Source organism: Pholcus phalangioides, unplaced genomic scaffold (assembly GCF_987345545.1).
Source record: "Pholcus phalangioides strain wild (caught in Gottingen) unplaced genomic scaffold, Ppha-v1.0 ptg000004l_1, whole genome shotgun sequence".
Taxonomy (NCBI): Eukaryota; Metazoa; Arthropoda; class Arachnida; order Araneae; family Pholcidae; genus Pholcus; species Pholcus phalangioides.
Genome location: NW_028301597.1, coordinates 873,266 through 891,779, shown reverse-complemented (window position 1 = coordinate 891,779; position 18,514 = coordinate 873,266). Strand labels below are relative to the sequence as shown.

General features: G+C 39.1%; 1 protein-coding gene across 1 annotated transcript; it reads right to left on the bottom strand.

Moving 5' to 3' along the window:
• Window positions 1-4,258: 4,258 nt before the first annotated feature.
• Window positions 4,259-17,303, bottom strand: LOC149086388 (uncharacterized). Its single transcript, XM_089231770.1, has 3 exons — window positions 17,145-17,303; window positions 8,448-8,736; window positions 4,259-5,372 (listed from the first exon to the last, which is right to left on the bottom strand). Exons 1-3 carry the CDS (start codon window positions 17,149-17,151, stop codon window positions 4,259-4,261), a joined length of 1,410 nt encoding a protein of 469 aa, XP_089087896.1. The 5' UTR covers window positions 17,152-17,303.
• Window positions 17,304-18,514: the final 1,211 nt, after the last annotated feature.

Below are 18,514 nucleotides of genomic sequence, written 5' to 3'. Positions count from 1 at the left end.
CAGAGAAACAATTGTAATCACATGAATATTGCATGAGATTGTGAAAAATGAGAAACAATAAAATCGAGACATGAGGATGTGATTACATTCATCATCTATCTGTACATGTTGCCCCTCCACCAATTTTTAAGTTTTTTTATTCCTTATTAAAACGGGAAGTCGTTGGAATTTTCCAACGACTTCCCGTTTCGCCTTGGCTTCTTGAACGAGCATCCGAATAATTTATTTATACGTGATTTTGTTGAAAAAATTTATCATCAGATTAAATGCGATGAAAGTAACTCGTGTGTGTACTACTTTTTTCCTCCCTTCAAAATAAATTGATATCACTTGCCTTGGGAGAGCGAATGTGATAGTAGTGGAAATATGGTGATGTACAGGGTGTCCTGAAAAGCCCTATAATGCGACCTCTATCTCATCAAGGCATATGGTTCTAATTTAAAAAATGCATAAAGTGTGTCCAGGAATAACTCCGTACTCTGCTTTCGAGATTTAAAATACAGTGTGTCACAAAATAAAAAAAAATCTAAATTTTTATATGGTGCCCCGTATTATTTCAATTAGAAGGTTGTAGCAGTTCGACTTCAATAATACAACAAGTTCCAGACGCAAAAGAATGTTTGGAAATTTTTGTCTTTATTGAAACATACGTTAGTTTTGGAAATAGATAACTGAATAGGTGATTTCGACCAATACAAGATTAATACCGTCAATAGAAAACAACACTGAATTAAATGCGAATTAATGGAGAAAATTTTCAAACATAATACGGAGAAGAAGTAGAAACATTGTTGTTAATTGTGACATGATATATTATTGACACGTAAACAGGATGCCTCCAAATAACACCTACGAACTATAAGGAAATGGTAAACAGTATGCAAATTAATGCGAACGGTATTCACATGTCAAGTTCAGAAACGTATCACCGACCTAGCCCTAGGGCCGTACGGGTGCAAAAGTAAATCCGACGTCGCAATCCTGCTCAGCACGGCGAAACGGGATCAATCCCCGAGTCGAACAACAGCGAGGCCAGGTTCGAGAAAGGTGCCATGTCTCTAAATTTCTTCCGATCCGGTTCTTGCCATGGATACACCACCATCTTCAACCAGCCCAGGGGACGTGTTCACATGGCAAAGCATAATCAGTAACGCCACCGGAAAGTGATGGGCGTCGCTTCCCTAGCGTTTAAGTGCGATTTATTCAACCTCAGTTTCTTGTCTTTGAGAGGCCCTTAAACGTACGAAAAGCCTGCCACCTCTAACATGGACCACTTGGTCTGCATCGCTTTAATAGAATTCGACAGTGTCTGGCAATCAAGTCGGTGTTGTACATGCTTACTGATATTTACTACTATCACTACTTAACCGTAGTACACATTTCTCTGCGAAATTTCCAACGAATCGGTGCATGCCGGAATGTGTGTTCTGAGTGCGTGAGAATTACTTATTCCCTGGCTTATTTATGTTGTCAAAATTATGCTTGTTCCGTGTTCTTTTCATGCTGCCATCTGCCTCACAAATTTTGAAGTGAATATGGTAAATGCTTGAATTTTCATGTAAACCGACTTTAGCCAGCAAAGAACTGTAATACAAAAAAAAAGTGAGTACTCAAACGTAAGCTGTTTTTATTTTCAGGAAGTACAGAAGGTCTGTATTTGATTCTACTGAAGTTAGGATACTGTACTTTAAAAAAACTCGATACAAAGTACTATTATACTTTGTAAAAGGTTCATAAGTATTTTACTGTTATTTACTACTACTAAAAACCACACATGTACCTCGTCCATATTCCTGTGCGGCATTTCTAACGAATTAGTACATGTTGGAATGTGCGTCTCGTGTTGTGAACCTACGGGAAGCTGGTTTTGTGTAATGCCCGTTATAGTGCTGCCATCTACTACATATACTGTTATTTACTGGAAGCCATCGCGCAGCGTCGTTTTATCGTAAGGGCAAACGGGGAACATGGTTCAAAAATTATTTAATATTTGATCAATTTTGTCGCACCACGAACATTTTCTGCATACGAGGGCTAATTGGTGGGCCGTTGATCATGGAGGCATACGTCCAATTACAAAAACTATCCGAATAATGGGCAGTTCTCAGGCACGGCATTCATATTGCAAGAGTAGGAAAGTTGCTAAAATACATAAACTAACTTTTTTATAGAGGCAACCTGTGCCCAAAACACCAATTCCACGTTTCTACGTGCAATATTCGCTAAGATATTTTTGAATTAAAATAACATGGAAAAGTTCGAAGTAAAAAAAATAATGCCCCCCCCCCTCATTTTTGTGCTGTTCTTTCCCATCTTTCCTCCGGCTTTTGAATTCAAAATTATCTCAGCGAATATTGCACTTAGAAACGTGAAATTTTCTTTGTTGACCTCAGGAGCGACCAGGCAACACCGTTCCAATTGCATTTTTGAGGATAGGGTGTCCATATAAAAAGTTAATTCTTTTATTAAGAACACTATACAATCCCTTGCATCATAAATGACGCATCTACGACTTTCTACACGTTATCTGGATACTTTTTCTAATTGGAAGTGTACCTCTAGGCTCAACAGTTTGCCAGTAGAATGTGATCTAGAGAGACTTTCTTCACAAACCCGGATATACACACAAAGCAAAAATTATCATTTCCGATATTCGCTTAAAATTAAATACGAAATTCGTTGAGTAACATAACTGAAGTATCACCCGTATTATACGTGACACGGTAACTGAAGTCTCGCCAGCTACTCGTGAAACACATGGAGAATCAATTACAGCAGTTTGGAATACAGATGGCACAAAACTCTTCAATTCTATATTTTTTTATAGAAAGAGGGAAAATATATATCGTTCATAAACTATGTAGGTCGTTTGATAAGTAAAATTAATCTCCGTGACAGGGTTTCTCAAACTGTGCATCGCGGCGTCATGATGCTCCTCCAACCTTTGTATGGGGCGCCGCGAAGTTGTGACCCTGACAAAGGTTCTCCGAAAATATTCTTTGTTAAACAGTTCTGGGGAGCTGCCGGAGCATTACATAGGGGAAAGGGGCGTCGCGGGTTAAAAAAAAAAAAATGTGAGAAAAAATTCTATGAGATAGCAGCTCTCTCGATCACTCTCTTTCACATCATTACAACACACACACTATAAATATCACTCTTCAAAACCTGTCACAAGTTAGAGCACAAGAGAGCTTGGTGGTTTATTTTTTGACGTCGTCCAAGTTCGGGTAATAGCAGTTATTCTAGAAAAGTATGATAAGTTGATGGCCACATTTTATTTATTTTTTTTTTTTTTTGGATTCTCAAGGCATTGTCATGTTATAGACTTCAGAAAGGTTTTAAATTTGGCCAAAGGAATTGGAGTACATTTTGCCATATTTCTGGGAAATTTGAAAGAACAGATGCTGATAGAACGAGCAAGATTGACGGGAAAAAAAGTCCTATCTCACGAAGTCCATGACCAGATGCACACAGGAAGGGCTCCTCTCCCAAACATTTGAAAAAGAAAAATTAATATATATTTCGGTGAACAAATTGAAATATCTATAGAAAAATACGCTTTATATATTAACCAATTTCTGTTAATACGCCGCATTTTAAAGTATATAAGGAATCCCGATATTTTGTGCTTAAAATTTGGAAAAAAAACAAGTTGGAAAGATAATACTATCCGTGTACAAGAAACCCCTATTTTTGGGAATCCGTTTTCGGTAAAAAAGGGAGTTCCTTATACACGTTAAATGCTTTTTGAAGGGTGGAAATTCAAAATTTCTGGGAAAGAAAATTTTTGTGCCCCCTCCATAAAAGTCGATCCTGCATAAGCCCCCTGCCAATGCCAGCCGTCTCACAGATACATCATTGCAATGGTCAATTTTCAGGAATAACGCTTTGCACACAAATCTCTCATCGACCACTCGCGACTTTTTCCTCCTGCTCTCAATTTCAAAGTTTCGCTTGGTTTCTCAAATGAAGAGATCATCATTGTAGCTGTAAATGCCTTTTTCGAAGTTAGACAAAATGTAATTTTCCGACGAGATTAAGAAATTTAAACATAATTGAAGTAAATGTGTGGAGCTTTTTGAAGGAGAGAGACTGTTGAAGAATAAAATAGAATTTTTCAAAAAAATAAAATAAAATAAAATGGACACCGTTTATATAACTTACTTATCAAACGACCCTTGTTTAAACATTAATAAACTGGAAAACATTTGCAAACTAAAGAAAAAGCAAAAGTTTTCTTGCGGGTTTTATACGTTTCTCACTTCTCCAAGAGAGTGATCTCCGACAAACCGTGCAGGGTCGGAGACAAGATCTCCACGTTCAAATCGTGGCCGCCCTTGCAGGTGGCGTCTTCCCAAACGATCGGGAACGTGGTGCGTTTCGAGGCCGGTACGACCGTGCAGCGGTACTTGACGCCTTCGTGCAGGCAGAGGAGTCGTGTTGCCTCGAACTTGGTCTCGATGACTTCCTGGTACTCGTCGAGCGACGCGGAACGTCGTTCGGTGGAAATCACCTGGAAGAACGCCTCGTTCTCGCCATTCCACTCGTAGCTGGGCATGTAGCAGCCGTAGAAGGCGATCTTCGACAGGTACTTCTTCTGCTCTTCCTCGTGCGTCATCCTGTGCATGACGCTGAAACTGATGATGTAGCACGGCCTGGTCAACCGGAACTCAAAGTCTACGACCTTCTGGTCGTCGCTGACGTCGCTCGTCGCGAAGTACTCCAGCTTCCGGTAGAAGTGATCTGGAAAAGGCAGCGGAAGCAACACTCTGTGGCTCCAACAGAGGTGGTCGTTCGCACTCAGCACCGCTGCTGACTTTTTCTTGTAGGAGACTTTCGCCTGGGCCATCTTGAAGAGGCACAGACTTATGCTGGTTTCGCAGTTCGCGTCCAGAGGCATTTGATAGGTCTTGATGAAGTCCCGCTTGAACGACGGCACGTCGATGAACCTGACGAGAGGTTTGAAACACGCAGAGAGGTTTTCCTGACTCAGCTCCAGGCCCTTACGACAGCAATCGACGATGCACCACGACCACAGGAAATATCCGAGCTGGAGATCGTTGTCGACGTTCACTTCGGACGTCTGAAGGATCGCCTCCACCTGCTCGAGCCTCAGGGAAAGGAACCCTCTGGTTCCGAACACGACGAAAGCTCCGTCCGCGCACAGACGCAAGCATCTCTCCTTGAGGGCGACCAGATTGAGAGCCATCGCCACGAGCAGGATGTAACACACGTTCCTGAGAGTCATCAGCGACATTAGGTGGCTCTCGCACTGTTTCAACAAATTCATGACGCCAAACTTCATCGATGCTCTCATGACGCTGATGGTTCTGGCGCAGTCGCACATTCGGATTCTCATTTTGAGCGAGTACCTGGAGGAAATAGAAAAAGAGGCACAAAAAATCAGTTTTCTTTCTTTCCTTCTTTTTCTAAAACATTTTTTTAGCTTGAACGTTTACGGGCTCCCACATCGAGCTCTGCTGACCCAAAGATGATAACGTCATCAATGTTTGTCAGGGGTGAAACAGGAAGCTGCCAATATCGATGTGTGCCTGCCCAAGTCTTTGAAGGTTTTACAAGACTATTGACAACCGCATTGCGGTCGTGTGAGTATTATGGCAGACTCACATCGAGAGGATCGAAGTTTGATCCCCACAGGCGGCACACTGATAGTCGTAAACATTCCTGTCAAGAATGTTTTCAGAGCGGGGACCACCCCTGATTCTTCCTTATCACTAATGTGACTATTGATGTGATCAAAACCAGCAGAGTTTCCTAATCTTATTCGTCTTACTGCTTCTTTTGTCAGAAATTGTTTTTGAATTTAGGGTCAAATTTATCAATTTTTGGACTATAGATCCTGATCCTCAAAAAAATTAGTGCGGTCACCGATTGAAAATCCAAGATTAGTCAATTGCAATTTTCCGCACTCTCTGAAAAGATGTCGATGAATCGCAGTTCATTTTGCTCATGGAATGATAGCCGATTTACGTTCCTGGACCGGATTTGTACAGGTATGAGAAAGAGAGCGGCACCAGACCGCAAAATATTAAGGGTCCTAAAATAAAATATATTGAAATGAATTTACTATATAATCCATCGCAACTGCCCAATAAAACCCCAGCTGGAAATTAAATAGGAATAACTAGTAGTTCCTAAATAACAAAATAACAATTATTTAGGAAGTACCACCAACAAACCTTTATCATACAGCATGTCCAGGAAATCCTTATTAGTCCTTTTCTTCTCAACCGGTTATTGAAACATACCTTCAATTGAAAAGGATTCAAATAACGTGCTCATTTTACATACTATATGTCATATACAGTCGAATCCCGTTATAACGAACGCCAAGAGACCGGATGATTCACTTCATTAAAACGAAATTTCGTTATAAAGAAATTCCAGGTTACATAGCATTGTTCCTATGTAAACTTATTTGGGGGATTAGAAAAGTGTTCGCTAAAACGAGATTTTCGCTATAACTGTATTACTCGACTGTATTACTATTCGGCCTCCCGCCCCAGGAAGTTTTCTGAACACGCTTTATTTATATGCCATAAAAACTCCATATTCGACTTATTACGCACCCATACTGTTGTTATAATGAGTCGCAAAATGACTGATCCTGAATTGCCCCCGATAATAGAAACATGAAAATTGCTTAATTGTTTTGGTTTTTTTACGTGCCCGCGTCAGGTATGTGGTTGAAGGAAAAAAATACATGCCCGTTAATAGATTTGTACAGCCCTGTGGTGTGTACAGATGACAGAGTTGCGCTTTTCCTGTTCTGGAACTACTACCATATGGCTTGAGCGCAAGAAGTGAAATTGGCAGATACCTGAATTTTCGTGTAGAAGGAATACCTACACTAGATGACCATGTTAAATCAGATACAGGTTTTCATTCGAGCCTCGAAGTTGGAACAAAAACGAACTTCGGCAGACTACCCCACTAGGCTCTGTCCCAAGAGGGATATAGGCCTTTTACCCCGAGGGGTTGGACCACGCTGGAGAGTTGGTACTTTATACTGAATATTATTCCGGAAGGGAAGTCCATCCATGGCTTTCATTTCGTAGGCACTGGGGGGGGGGGGTCCATGGTCCCCTATTTATATTGCACAAGATATCCGTGGCGTTCATTTTATTGGAACAATGGGTCCATTGCTTACATTTTATCGCCACCAAGAGATCCATGACCTTCATTTTCTTGGTACATGGGGCGTCCATGGCTTCTATTTTATGGACACAGAAGGTTAAGAGTCCCTGGCATACGTCGACGAGCAAAATTAACGGGCAGAAAGAATGCAAAATTGAATAGGTCTCGAGAATTTTTCGGGTGAAACTAAAAAGTGGAGAATACGGGTTATATTTTTTTTGTCAAGAGAAATACGATATAATCCTTTGAAAAATTTCCATTTTGAAAATACATCAAATATTCGCTGGAAAATTGTAGCGAAAGAGAAAGAAACGACGAATCCGAATTTCCAAGAGGAAAAAAAAAAGAATGTATTTATGTAAATCTGTGGTCGCGATGCGAGAGACCCAGTATAAATGGGTTGTCGATTTCTGAAGAGAGGAGGGAGGGCATTTTTGAGATTTCGCTTCTCAGAGAGAGAGGAAAGAGAGATTTCATCGTTTTTAACACCCGACCGAGTTATAGAAACCATTTTCTACTTCTTATACCACAAGAAGGTCGCAAAAAGAAGACAATGTCGAGCTCTGGACTCCACTGTGACAAGAATAGAGAGGTATCCTTATTTCGATCGCGATTTTAAAAGAATCTCTGGAGAGGAGGTAGAATAAAGAACACGCACATTTCATATTGCATTTTTATTGCTCACGAGAGAAAAAGTAAAATACTTTCTTTCTGTTTTTAGTGGGCTTAAAAAGAAAAGGAAAAGCCTTTATGATGACGTATGAGTGTCTTGGGCAAAAGTATTCGAACGCCGAAGTGGAAGTAATAAATGCATATTTTTCTTACAAGTTGTGTAAAGTTTATGATGAACGTGGGAATTATCTTGCAATAGTTGAGGCGGCGTAAAATCGTGGTGGTTAACGTGAATGATATTCTTCTTGAGGAAAAAAAATGGGAATGGATCAATCTTTTTTTTTTTTTGTCGTAGTACGGGCAGCGAGTAGGCCGGTTCTCTAGACAAGTATACGCTGCTTACTATAATCACGGATAATGCCGTGAATTCGGATATTGTTATCACCTAAACAAAATACTTATCATAATATGGGAATAAATTCGTGCAGGACTTCGCGGTATTCTTGGTCCGTTTCGCACTTTGCAAAAGTGATAACAATTCCCGAATGATAACATTATCCATGATGCTAATATGCGGCGTCGACCGTTATGGAGTCCGCCCCTCCCCCCCACTTCGAACTAACCGTGACTGGAATAGAAATAAAAACTGTGAAATACCGAAGGATTGGTCATCTTACCCAATCAAACAAAGAATAGCGTACGGCGATATGTCGTTGATGTGTATGGTGAACATGCGGTTCTTCATGACCGAGGGAGATTGGTCGTACAACTTCTGGGCGAACGGACTCACCGACATGAAGCTGCTCCTGTCCGAATAGAAGTGGAAGTTCTCCTTGCCACGGCTTACGACGAACCTGAGATCAGCCAACTCCATGCACCTGATCTTCGCGAGGACGTCGTACACCGTCCCAGACTGTGCTTTGGTTTCGGGTTCTTCTTTTTTTCTGCCACAAGCAGCACCTGCAACTAAAAGTGTCGTTTTACAGTAGGTACTTTTCCAAAGACAAATTTATATCTCATGAAACATACAAATTGTTGAAAACTACCCATGGTTTTGAACTTTTGTTTACAAGCACATGCGTCCCGTATTCTCTCTAGTAATTGTGTATCATTTGACCATTATAGTGATCCCTCACGTATACGCTCTGTAATTTACGCAGTACGCACGAACTAGGAAGTGCTTTCAAGATTCCCCTAATAGTACTTTTTTTTTTTTTGGAAGTACGTAATGTTTCCCCGGGCTCAGGGGTCTTCAACCCATGGCCAGCGGACCAAATGTGGCTCTCCGCGCATTTTTCTGTGGCCCGCCGACTATTTTTAGAAAATAGCTACTTTACATAGAAAAACAAATAAATTCCAAAAAAAGAGAAAATTCGTTACAGGGCTCTGGCGACCAAAATCTGTACTGCTGTATTTACAGCTGTGAGATACATTTCAACAGCAAGGATGTGCATCTGATACAATAAATGGGCCATTGTAGCGAATTCGACTATGTACAAGGACCCTATATAGTGGCTATAGCAGTGCTGAGAACGGTATCGCCAACATCATTCATACGAAGATCACGTGACTCGTTGAATATCGGCGCAATCTCCATTATTTTGTAATGGCATAAATAGGAGTTTACAACAACAAACGAATGAAATAATTTCAGCGTCGTTGAGATAATTCCAAAATCAATGCAAGAGATAATTTCAGTATTAATGAAAGATAATTTCGGAATTATTCTCTCATCAATATTATTTCATTAAGTGATGAAAAAAACTATCAAGCCACTCTACTTGATTCGCGTAACTTACCTCATTTGTATATCACGCAGGTGTCGAGGGGGATATGATCGAAGTGTTTAGACTTTTCAACAGGATGAATAAAGTGAAACCACAAGTTGTTAATGTATCGTCAATCTACTGCTTCGACAAGGAGACAATAGTATTGTTTAGCAAGGAATAATTCCAGGTTGCGGTGTTGCACGGAGTTTTGCTGTTATAAAGTTGTGAATAAATGGAATAGCTTACTTCCGGAGGTCACGAATTCTGAAACAATATATATATATATATATATATTGACAGAATATCAATATGCGTAAGATATTGGTAAACTGTTTCTTGAAAAACAGCGAATTTTATTCTGGGGGTGAACTATCTCTGTGGTCCTTAGCCGAAAAAAAGTAGTTAAGCGCCGATTTGTCCTTAGCTGGCCAGTAGTTCGACTTTTCGATACTATCTCTAAGCTAAGGACTTTTTTTTAGTAGTTACTTAGGACCGCTTCTAAGGACTACCTAGCACCAGTCCTAAAGCAGCAAGAAAAGTAGTTCACGGCGGCCATCTTGGAAAAGAGGAAATTTCGCCTCTGGCCTGTGATATAGGCCAGATTATATCACCAAATATCACAGCTCTCGCTGTGATATTTAGTGATGAAATATGCTGTTTTTTTTTCGAATTAAACAATTTTTTACGATAATAATGACAGACATAACTTAGATTATATCTTCGATGTCATCAAAGTTGAAGTGATTCATCGTTATATCCTCCAAAACCTGTGTGCTATACGTGTATGTTGACATCGGCCACGATCGAAGCCACGACGAAGTGCTAGCATGTTCATTACTGAGGTAAGAATTATTTTATTGCTATTGAACTATATAAGAAAAGTGTTTAGAAATATTCTCAATATTTTTTTGCTCGGTAAATGCGTTATTTAAAAATATAAATGGACATAATGCACGCAATCAATAGGGCAGTGGATCCCATTCGGTAATGCTGAAAAATATCAAATAGCCTATGTATATTTTGGATTGTATTGAAAATATTTACATGGCAAATGAAACATGAATCTGCAATTACGATAATATCAGATTGAAATTTTACATTCCATGTTTTTTGCTGTATTAATTTTTTTTAATGAAAAATTATGTCTAAATAAATTGAGCATGTGTGTAAATAAATAATTTGAATATTGTTGGCACAATAAAAATTGTGCTTGGATGACTATGCTATAAATAATCGCCTATAAATAAGGAAATTAAAAATTTGTGTTTTAGATCAACCTCCCTTCAATGCACAAAGTAACTAATAAGCTACAATTCATTGATAAATTATAGCACCTAAATGACAAAAATTTTAATTATTTTTTTGTGATGAGTAATGGTGAAATTGAAATAAAGCATGGTAAAAATTGGCAGTAATGTTAAGTATTAAATTTTGTAAAACTCATGCACTAAATTTAGTGTAAAGGATTAAAATATAGATTTGATATTTTGAACTGTTCAAATTAACAATATTGTAATACTTAGTGAAAGTTAAATTTTCAGAAAAAAATCATATGCTACTACTTTAAAAATTGCACTACGGTAACTCGCTCTGAGATGAATATTTAATAAGGAATCATTATATATTTTTGTTGATAAAAAAATGAAATTCGATCAATGGGACTAAAAAACAGAGTTTTAATTTCAGGCACAGTTTTTAGTGCTGAGGTATATATATTATAATGAAAGGAAGCAGATTCGTGTTTGAAACATATTACTACTTCAGTATTTGGGTTATGGCCTTGCTGTGTGTGTTCAAATTGAATTTTTTGCCAAAAATTGTTTTTGATTTTGTGTGTATGGGTAACGACAGAAAAAAAATTTCCATGTCGAATACTTAAGAACTTTAAAATATAACATTTTGAGATGTTATGGAACTGAAACTTTTAACATTTAAACTTTAAACAAGCATTTATTTTTTAACGATGTTGTTAGTAAACAGCTGATATATATATATATATATATATTGTATATACATTTGTGAGACTTTTCTAACTCTTGAAAAATTTTGTTTCCCAGGAACTTAGCTGTAGGTAGCTACGAAGTTATGTGAAGGTTTTCATGGTTACCAAACAATTATACCAGAGCAAACAAAGGTAATTTTAATTCTTTGTATTTGACTTTGAGCAACAGTTTCCATTATTATTTTCATGTAAAATAAAATATTTCCATGCATGATTTAATGACATAAATTTTAACATTGTGTCGCATCATTTTCACTGATTTCATTTGTATCAACAACCCTAGTGGAACAAATACAGTCAAACCCCCGATTTAATGCCACCATCCCACCCAAAGAATTTTGGCGTTATATCAGATCGCAGACATAATAGCGTTTCGGAGAGGCTGTATTACATAAATTCACACGTTTATTAAGAAATGTATTTCAGTGTCTCATTTATGTTGCATGATGAATAAAATAACTTATTTTATACACATTCAATTTTAAGTTGAGAAAATTCATAAAAATTGTAAACTGTAAAATCACTTGAATATTTCTCAATATAAAACATACTTTCCTCTGAAATTATTGTAATTTCAGCAACACATTTTATATGTGCAAAAACAAAATAAGCAGGGGGGGGGGAAGGTGGCATTGTTTTTAGTCCATACCATATTGGTTTTTCTCGAGAAATATCTTGCTATGAGTAATTTTCTTTATAATCATAATTTTTTCAGATACTATTGAAAGAACAACTCTTTTTGACATAATTGAATTGAGCAAATTAAGATAGATTTCTTAATGGCTACCTGTACCACTCAAAATTTGACAGGTGCAAGTAAAAACATGTACTGTTGAAAAACTTGTCTTGGCTATACGTATAAATGAGAGGGGAGGACATTAAAAAAAACCTTTAGAAGCTTTGCTAACTGAAAAGCAATATTAATTCTTTGAAAATGTTATTATCATATTTACTGATTAGCAAATTTTGTGAATGGAAATATTAAAACAATTAATATAGTTGACGACAAATAATATTATACTTTTTAACTAGCGAGACCATACAACACTGCAAAATTTGTATGTTAATTTAAATAGGGGTTCTCCGATCTACAAGAGGTTGCTAAGAATGTGTTCTAGAGCGAAGCTGAAAGGAGTGAAAATATTAAGTAAGCTGCGTGCCAATAGGTTTTTTCACTTCATCTGTCTGACCAAAATTTTAGGGTAGAAACATGGCTCGAAAAATTGAAAAAAATTTTTAGGCGCCAGCCAAATTTCTTGGCAGCCAAGCATATTTTTAGGAGAAATAATCCAAAGTAAAAAAAAATTATATTCAACTTTTTCAGCACTTGGTGATGATCTTCACATATTGGAAGATGCAGACATAAACTCCAAATATTTTGTGATCTGCATAGAAAATTTTAGGTGTCAGTATGATTTTCTTTTTTGCAATGTTGGCTCCTAAGATTTGTGAAGCCCTAGGTAAATACATCTAGACATGAACAAGTGCATCTGTGTGCAATGCCAGGCCTCCCTTGTAAAACACAGTTGATGCATTTTGGATCCTACTGTGATAAAATGGTGGCGAGTCGACAAAGTGCTATTGTGCACGAATTATCTCTACTTATGCAACTAAAGACTGTTATAATTTGAAATCAAATATACAGTACATATTGATAAGCATAATAAAAGTGTTTTTTTTCTTCCTCTTTCTAATTTCAGGTAAATCAACATTTGAAGATGCAGATGAAAGTTAATGAATCTCAAAAAATTATATTCTTGAAAGGTGCGATTTCTAAGAAAAGTACAACAAATAAATTGTGATTATGATAACTTTCTATGAACATATGTTTGAAATAAAATGTGTTTGTATGACAAATCATGTGTGCAAGTTGTTATTCAATTCATGTTTCTATTAATCAACTTCAATCAATCATTCATCTTCTAATCAACTGAAATGAAATATACGATCAAATGAAAGTTATCAGGTGAAGTTATTTGTTGGAAGCTAAATATGAAACACATAAATTGATGAAAGATCTTTAGTATAGAAGTATATATATTTTAAATATTGAAGTATTCACTTGCATTAACAGGTAAGTGCTCATTCATAGAAAATCATGTTCTGATAATATTTTTTAATACTGAGGAGAAACCCATAGTTTAAAATACAGAACTACAATACTCAGCAAGGCAGTTAATTCTTTTAATTATAAATTATCAATAATTTATTATTTTAGTTGCTCCAAAAAGAATTTGCAATTCGTTGTTTCAATGAATTTAAAAGGAATAAAAATGGATAATAAAAAATCATTTTTAACAAATTGGTCTTAAAAAAAAGTGCCACTCAATATTAAAAATAGTATTCAGCTGGGGCCTCAAGTAGGGCTCCCGAGGTGAATAGGGGGCCCAAAAATCTAATTATTTTGCATAATAACCCTTTCAAGAAGAGGGCCCCCAAAAAAAAAGGGAAAGTCTGCCCCGAAAAGGCACATTACGGCCATAGGCTCAACTAGTGCCGGTAACCTTAATTTAAAATCTTACATTTTGTTGTAAGAATTTTTTATTTTCAAATTTTGATTTCATCAGTATGCGACCCACTTATATGCAGCTGGGGGTCCCAGATACTCGCTCAGTGGCGTCGGAGCCGTGGGTGTCTGAGAACCCACAGTATTCTGTACCACTGGTCTGAGCACCCCCCAGAATTCATCCAGAAATCAAAATTTTCCACATAAAGGTCAAGCCAAGCACCCACATGTACATAACATTTCCGACGCCTCTGTACTCGCTTCTTCAAGCATCCAAAAGTGGGGTCCATGAGCTCGGACAAGAAAAATACTTTGACTATTATTATATACTGAATCTTATTCTAAAAAAAATCGCAAGATGAAAAATGCAACGTCCTCATACGTTTACAAAATAATTAAACTAGCCAGCGATATTAGAGTAAAAAAAATTGCAAAACACGGGTGACAAAAAAATGTATGGCGAGTCCCTCGGAAAAAAAAAAGTTTGTTTACAACATGTTTGTTTGTAAACATGAAATCGCTGCCACAACCCACTGCGGAAAAACGATTGTTAAATAATTAGTAGTAGTTGTAGGCTTCAAACGGCATCCCGATTGGTTAGAGATCTGTTACTCTCGAAACCAAAAATTTTCTCCCCCTCTAACTACTGTTTCACGTCACGTGACCTTAAGGACTGGTAATACATAGTACCTCTTAACTACTAGTAGTTGAAGCGGTCCTTAGCTTCAGTCCTCCGACCGGTAGTTCATTAGGACTAGTAGTTACTAAGGACTGCAGAGATAGTTCACCCCCTGAGTACGAAGTGTGGTTAGGCCGATTTCTTTAACCCTTTAAGCGACATTGACCAGACATCCGCCTCCTTAAAGGCATCTTATTTTAGTATTGACAAGCCTAGATATTTTTTAAAGATAAGTTCTCAAAATGCAACATTTCCCCCTATATACCCCTTACTTTGCACCTGCTGAATACCGGAAGAAATTTAGGTTCCTTAAAAAATATATGACATTTTAAAAAGTGATTTAGGGACGGAACAGACTGGCAGAAGAGAATAGTTATTGTCCAAGATGTGGACCAAAAACATTTTTGCAGAGAAAATTGCGGACGTTTTAGAACCGTTTTTAGGACGTTATGCGGACGTTTTTAGTCTTGGACATGTAGGAAATGTCCACAATAGATGATTAAGATGTCCACACACCATGCGTTCGAAAAAAGAAAAGGCTTCTCTGCCTGACCATCCCTTACGAGCACACACATTGATGAGATTGAAATTCGCTAACAAGTGTTCGATTTCAAACAGGGCCGCAATTGAACAGGCAGGTGTAGTGCCCCGGGCGCTGAAGCAGAAGGGGGGGGGGCGCCGAATTCACCCTTTAACTACTACTTCTACATTGCAAGGGAAGCCAAAATGCCGGCTTGCCCCGGATGACAAAGTACCTAGTTGCGGCCCTGATTTCAAAGGGGATAAACAGGTAAAGTGTTGTTCTTTCTGATTATAACTCGAAGACAATATAAAATTTTAAACGTTTATTCCTCCTCTCTCCCCCCCCCCCTGCAATTTCTCCAAGGGCTCCTAATCTACTACTTTGAACCCGTGGACCCTTGACGGTAACCTTCAGAGTGGAAGACGAACCATTGCGCCACTCGGGCAAACCCCCATAGTCTACTTACTGTATTCTTCCGACACATCCACTTGAAAGCTTTATTCCTCCCAATCTTTTAAAGCTCTCAGAGGGGGGGGGGGGCGGCGTTAATCAACTATCATGCTCTCATATTCATTTGATTTTTACCAGTGGCCTCGCTGAGAATATGTCCACAAGAGGAGCCATATGCCCCCCCCCCCAAGTCATATCTGCCCAGCGCCCGAACTTCTAAGGCCCTGTGTATGCATGGTAGATCGCTGCGGTAATCACGCATGAGCGACCCCGAGATCATCTCGCAATACAATCGACCAGTTTTGGGGACCTGGGAGCATGCGGGGCCGTTACGAGCATTCTAGCTCCCTCAGATAAGTGATTTTTCTGAGCCCCCCCCCCTCTCCCAACTAAAAATTTTCTTTCCTCCTTCCAAGAGAATTTACATTTGGAAAAGTTTAGCCAGGTCCCATCTTCACGAGGGCCCCCCCCCCCACCCTCTGCACCTGAGCCCGAGTAAACCCATGCGTTAAGACGGCTCCGCTTGCCCATGCGGGAAACGGGCTCTGGGGGGAGGGGGAGACCCAGAAAGTAAACGAGTCGGGAGCAAGTGCCACTCGTAAATCAACCCCCCCCCCTCTCTCCCACACCAAGTGCACGTCACTAGGGTTGCTAGACATCTCTTCGTACACATCGGATTCATAGGCGTACTCGGAAATCGCAGTTAAATGTATACTCATGAATTATTGAGGATACGCTCTCTTAGCACCCCCTACAAATGTTCCCCAAATTATTTCGGGGCTAAACTAAACTAGAACTAAAATGAAATCAAATCAAAATTGTCTCGTGAACCCCCATAAGAGTGTGGCTGACAGGTCTCTGGCCCGAGAAAATTATCAACTTTTATTTATTCATGAAAAAATTCCACTATAGAAGGGCCCGAGAACAATCTCTGGTTCGGGGGGCCGCCCAAGATCCCAGCGGAGGGGCCACAGCCGACGATCTACTGTACATACATACACTAAGCACATTCATCAGAAAATCAACGTAAAGGGGGAACCAAAGGATTAAGGACATTGGGACCATTCAAGTACTACGTAAGCAGATTTTCAGCCATTTTTGACCCCCTAGGTGCCCCACCCCCCAAAAAGGGGTGGTTGATGACGTAAGCAACCTTCAAACCCCCTCCCCACTCCCTTGTTATCAAAAGTCAGCAAATCCGAAACCCCCTCCCCGATGCTGACGTAATACTTGAATGACCCCATTATAAGAATCTGATCTTCACCTTGGGGACCCCGTGGAAGGATGTGGGACCACAGATGGTTCTGAAACGCCTTTCCTTCCCCCCCCCCCCACGAAAACACAATTTAACGTACGAACGGTCGTAAAAAGAAAATAACGAAAATTTATTAATGAAGTTCCATATAATAATAATATTTTCTAAATTTATTAATTTCTTTTCCTACCTTCCATGATGACCACTCAAATCAATGTCGCGATGTATTGACGATTTTTGGCGCGTTTCTTCGTCCCCGCAGACGAGCAGGCTCAATGAAATTAGGATGAAGGGATTCTCGTACCCACAACACACGACGCCTATTCGAAATGTAAACTGGGATGGCTATGACGGCTGTGTCCTTTACGTCACGCGAAATTTCTAGGAAGGGGGGGGCTTGTGTATCGGCTAGCCGTCCATTTTCCCCGCTGATGTTTATTTACGAACGAAAGAAACAAAATAATCGTTAAAAAAACAGCCATATGAATTGGCTGACCATATTTTTGCGAGAGAAATACGGGATATTGCGATTCCAAATATGCGGGAAAATACAGTACAGTAAAAATGTACAGTTGACGCTCGGTATAAGTACCCTTCCTTCGTCCCGTCGAAAATGGACGTTATATTGGGAGGGTCGTCAAATCTAAAGTAAAACATATATGATATGGAAACATTTGTGACTGATACTTATTTTTTCTTTCGAACCGAACACAACTCAGGTCTATCGCCACGGACAATTTACTACCTAGGGAGTTTTGTGCCGGAAGTGTAAGTATATATACCTAACAGTCTGAGTGCGTATCTAGGTATTCTGTCCGTTTTTTTCAGTGCTGCCATCTATATTTCTAAAGTGAAGTGTAATGACGGAATACCTGTATTGTTTGTAGGTCTGTTGATCTCTGTGGCGAGACTTTTTAAAAGGGGAGATCGGCTCGCATTCGCGCCTCGAAGTTAGGAACCACAGAAAACCAACTTTAGCCTACCACCACTGTGGCGATGATCAAGCCCTGGTCCTCGTTGCGAATCCGTCTCTATGACCACTCGACCACCACAGCGGCATGTGACTGATACTACCGGTCGTTGTAATAGGAATGATCGCTTTAACGAGGGGTCGTTATAACGAGTTAGCGTCGACTGTAATTCCATAATTTGTGGTTGGCTCATTTCACCTTTATAAAGGGATTTTTGGAACACCTTCTCGAGTATAATTTCGAAAAATGTGCAACTTTCTTACTGATCCGGAAAAGAATCTTCGAATATTGCCAACCTGGGAAGGGAGCGAAACATTGTTATGGGTGTATTTTCAGGCGGACTGGACTCGAATATCAAGAGAAGTAGTAGTGCTCTCTCTCTCTCTCTCTCTCTCTTCTTACTACATGTATCTGTTATCGCGTAACGAACCGAGTGCAGTATATAGGTACGCTCGCGCGCGTGTGCGATCCGAGTATACGACGTTTCAATTCATCCGCTGATGTAATTCGATCCGCGTCTACCGTACTTATATATACGCAGGCAGCACTTCAATTATCCCGCACCACTTGCTTTTCCCGGGACAAGTAC

Excerpts from the sequence above, each read along its gene's own strand:
- LOC149086388 (XM_089231770.1), bottom strand. Across the intron at positions 5,373-8,447 it reads GCTATTCTTTGTTTGATTGG|GTACTCGCTCAAAATGAGAA; the intron begins GTAAGATGACCA and ends TATTTCCTCCAG.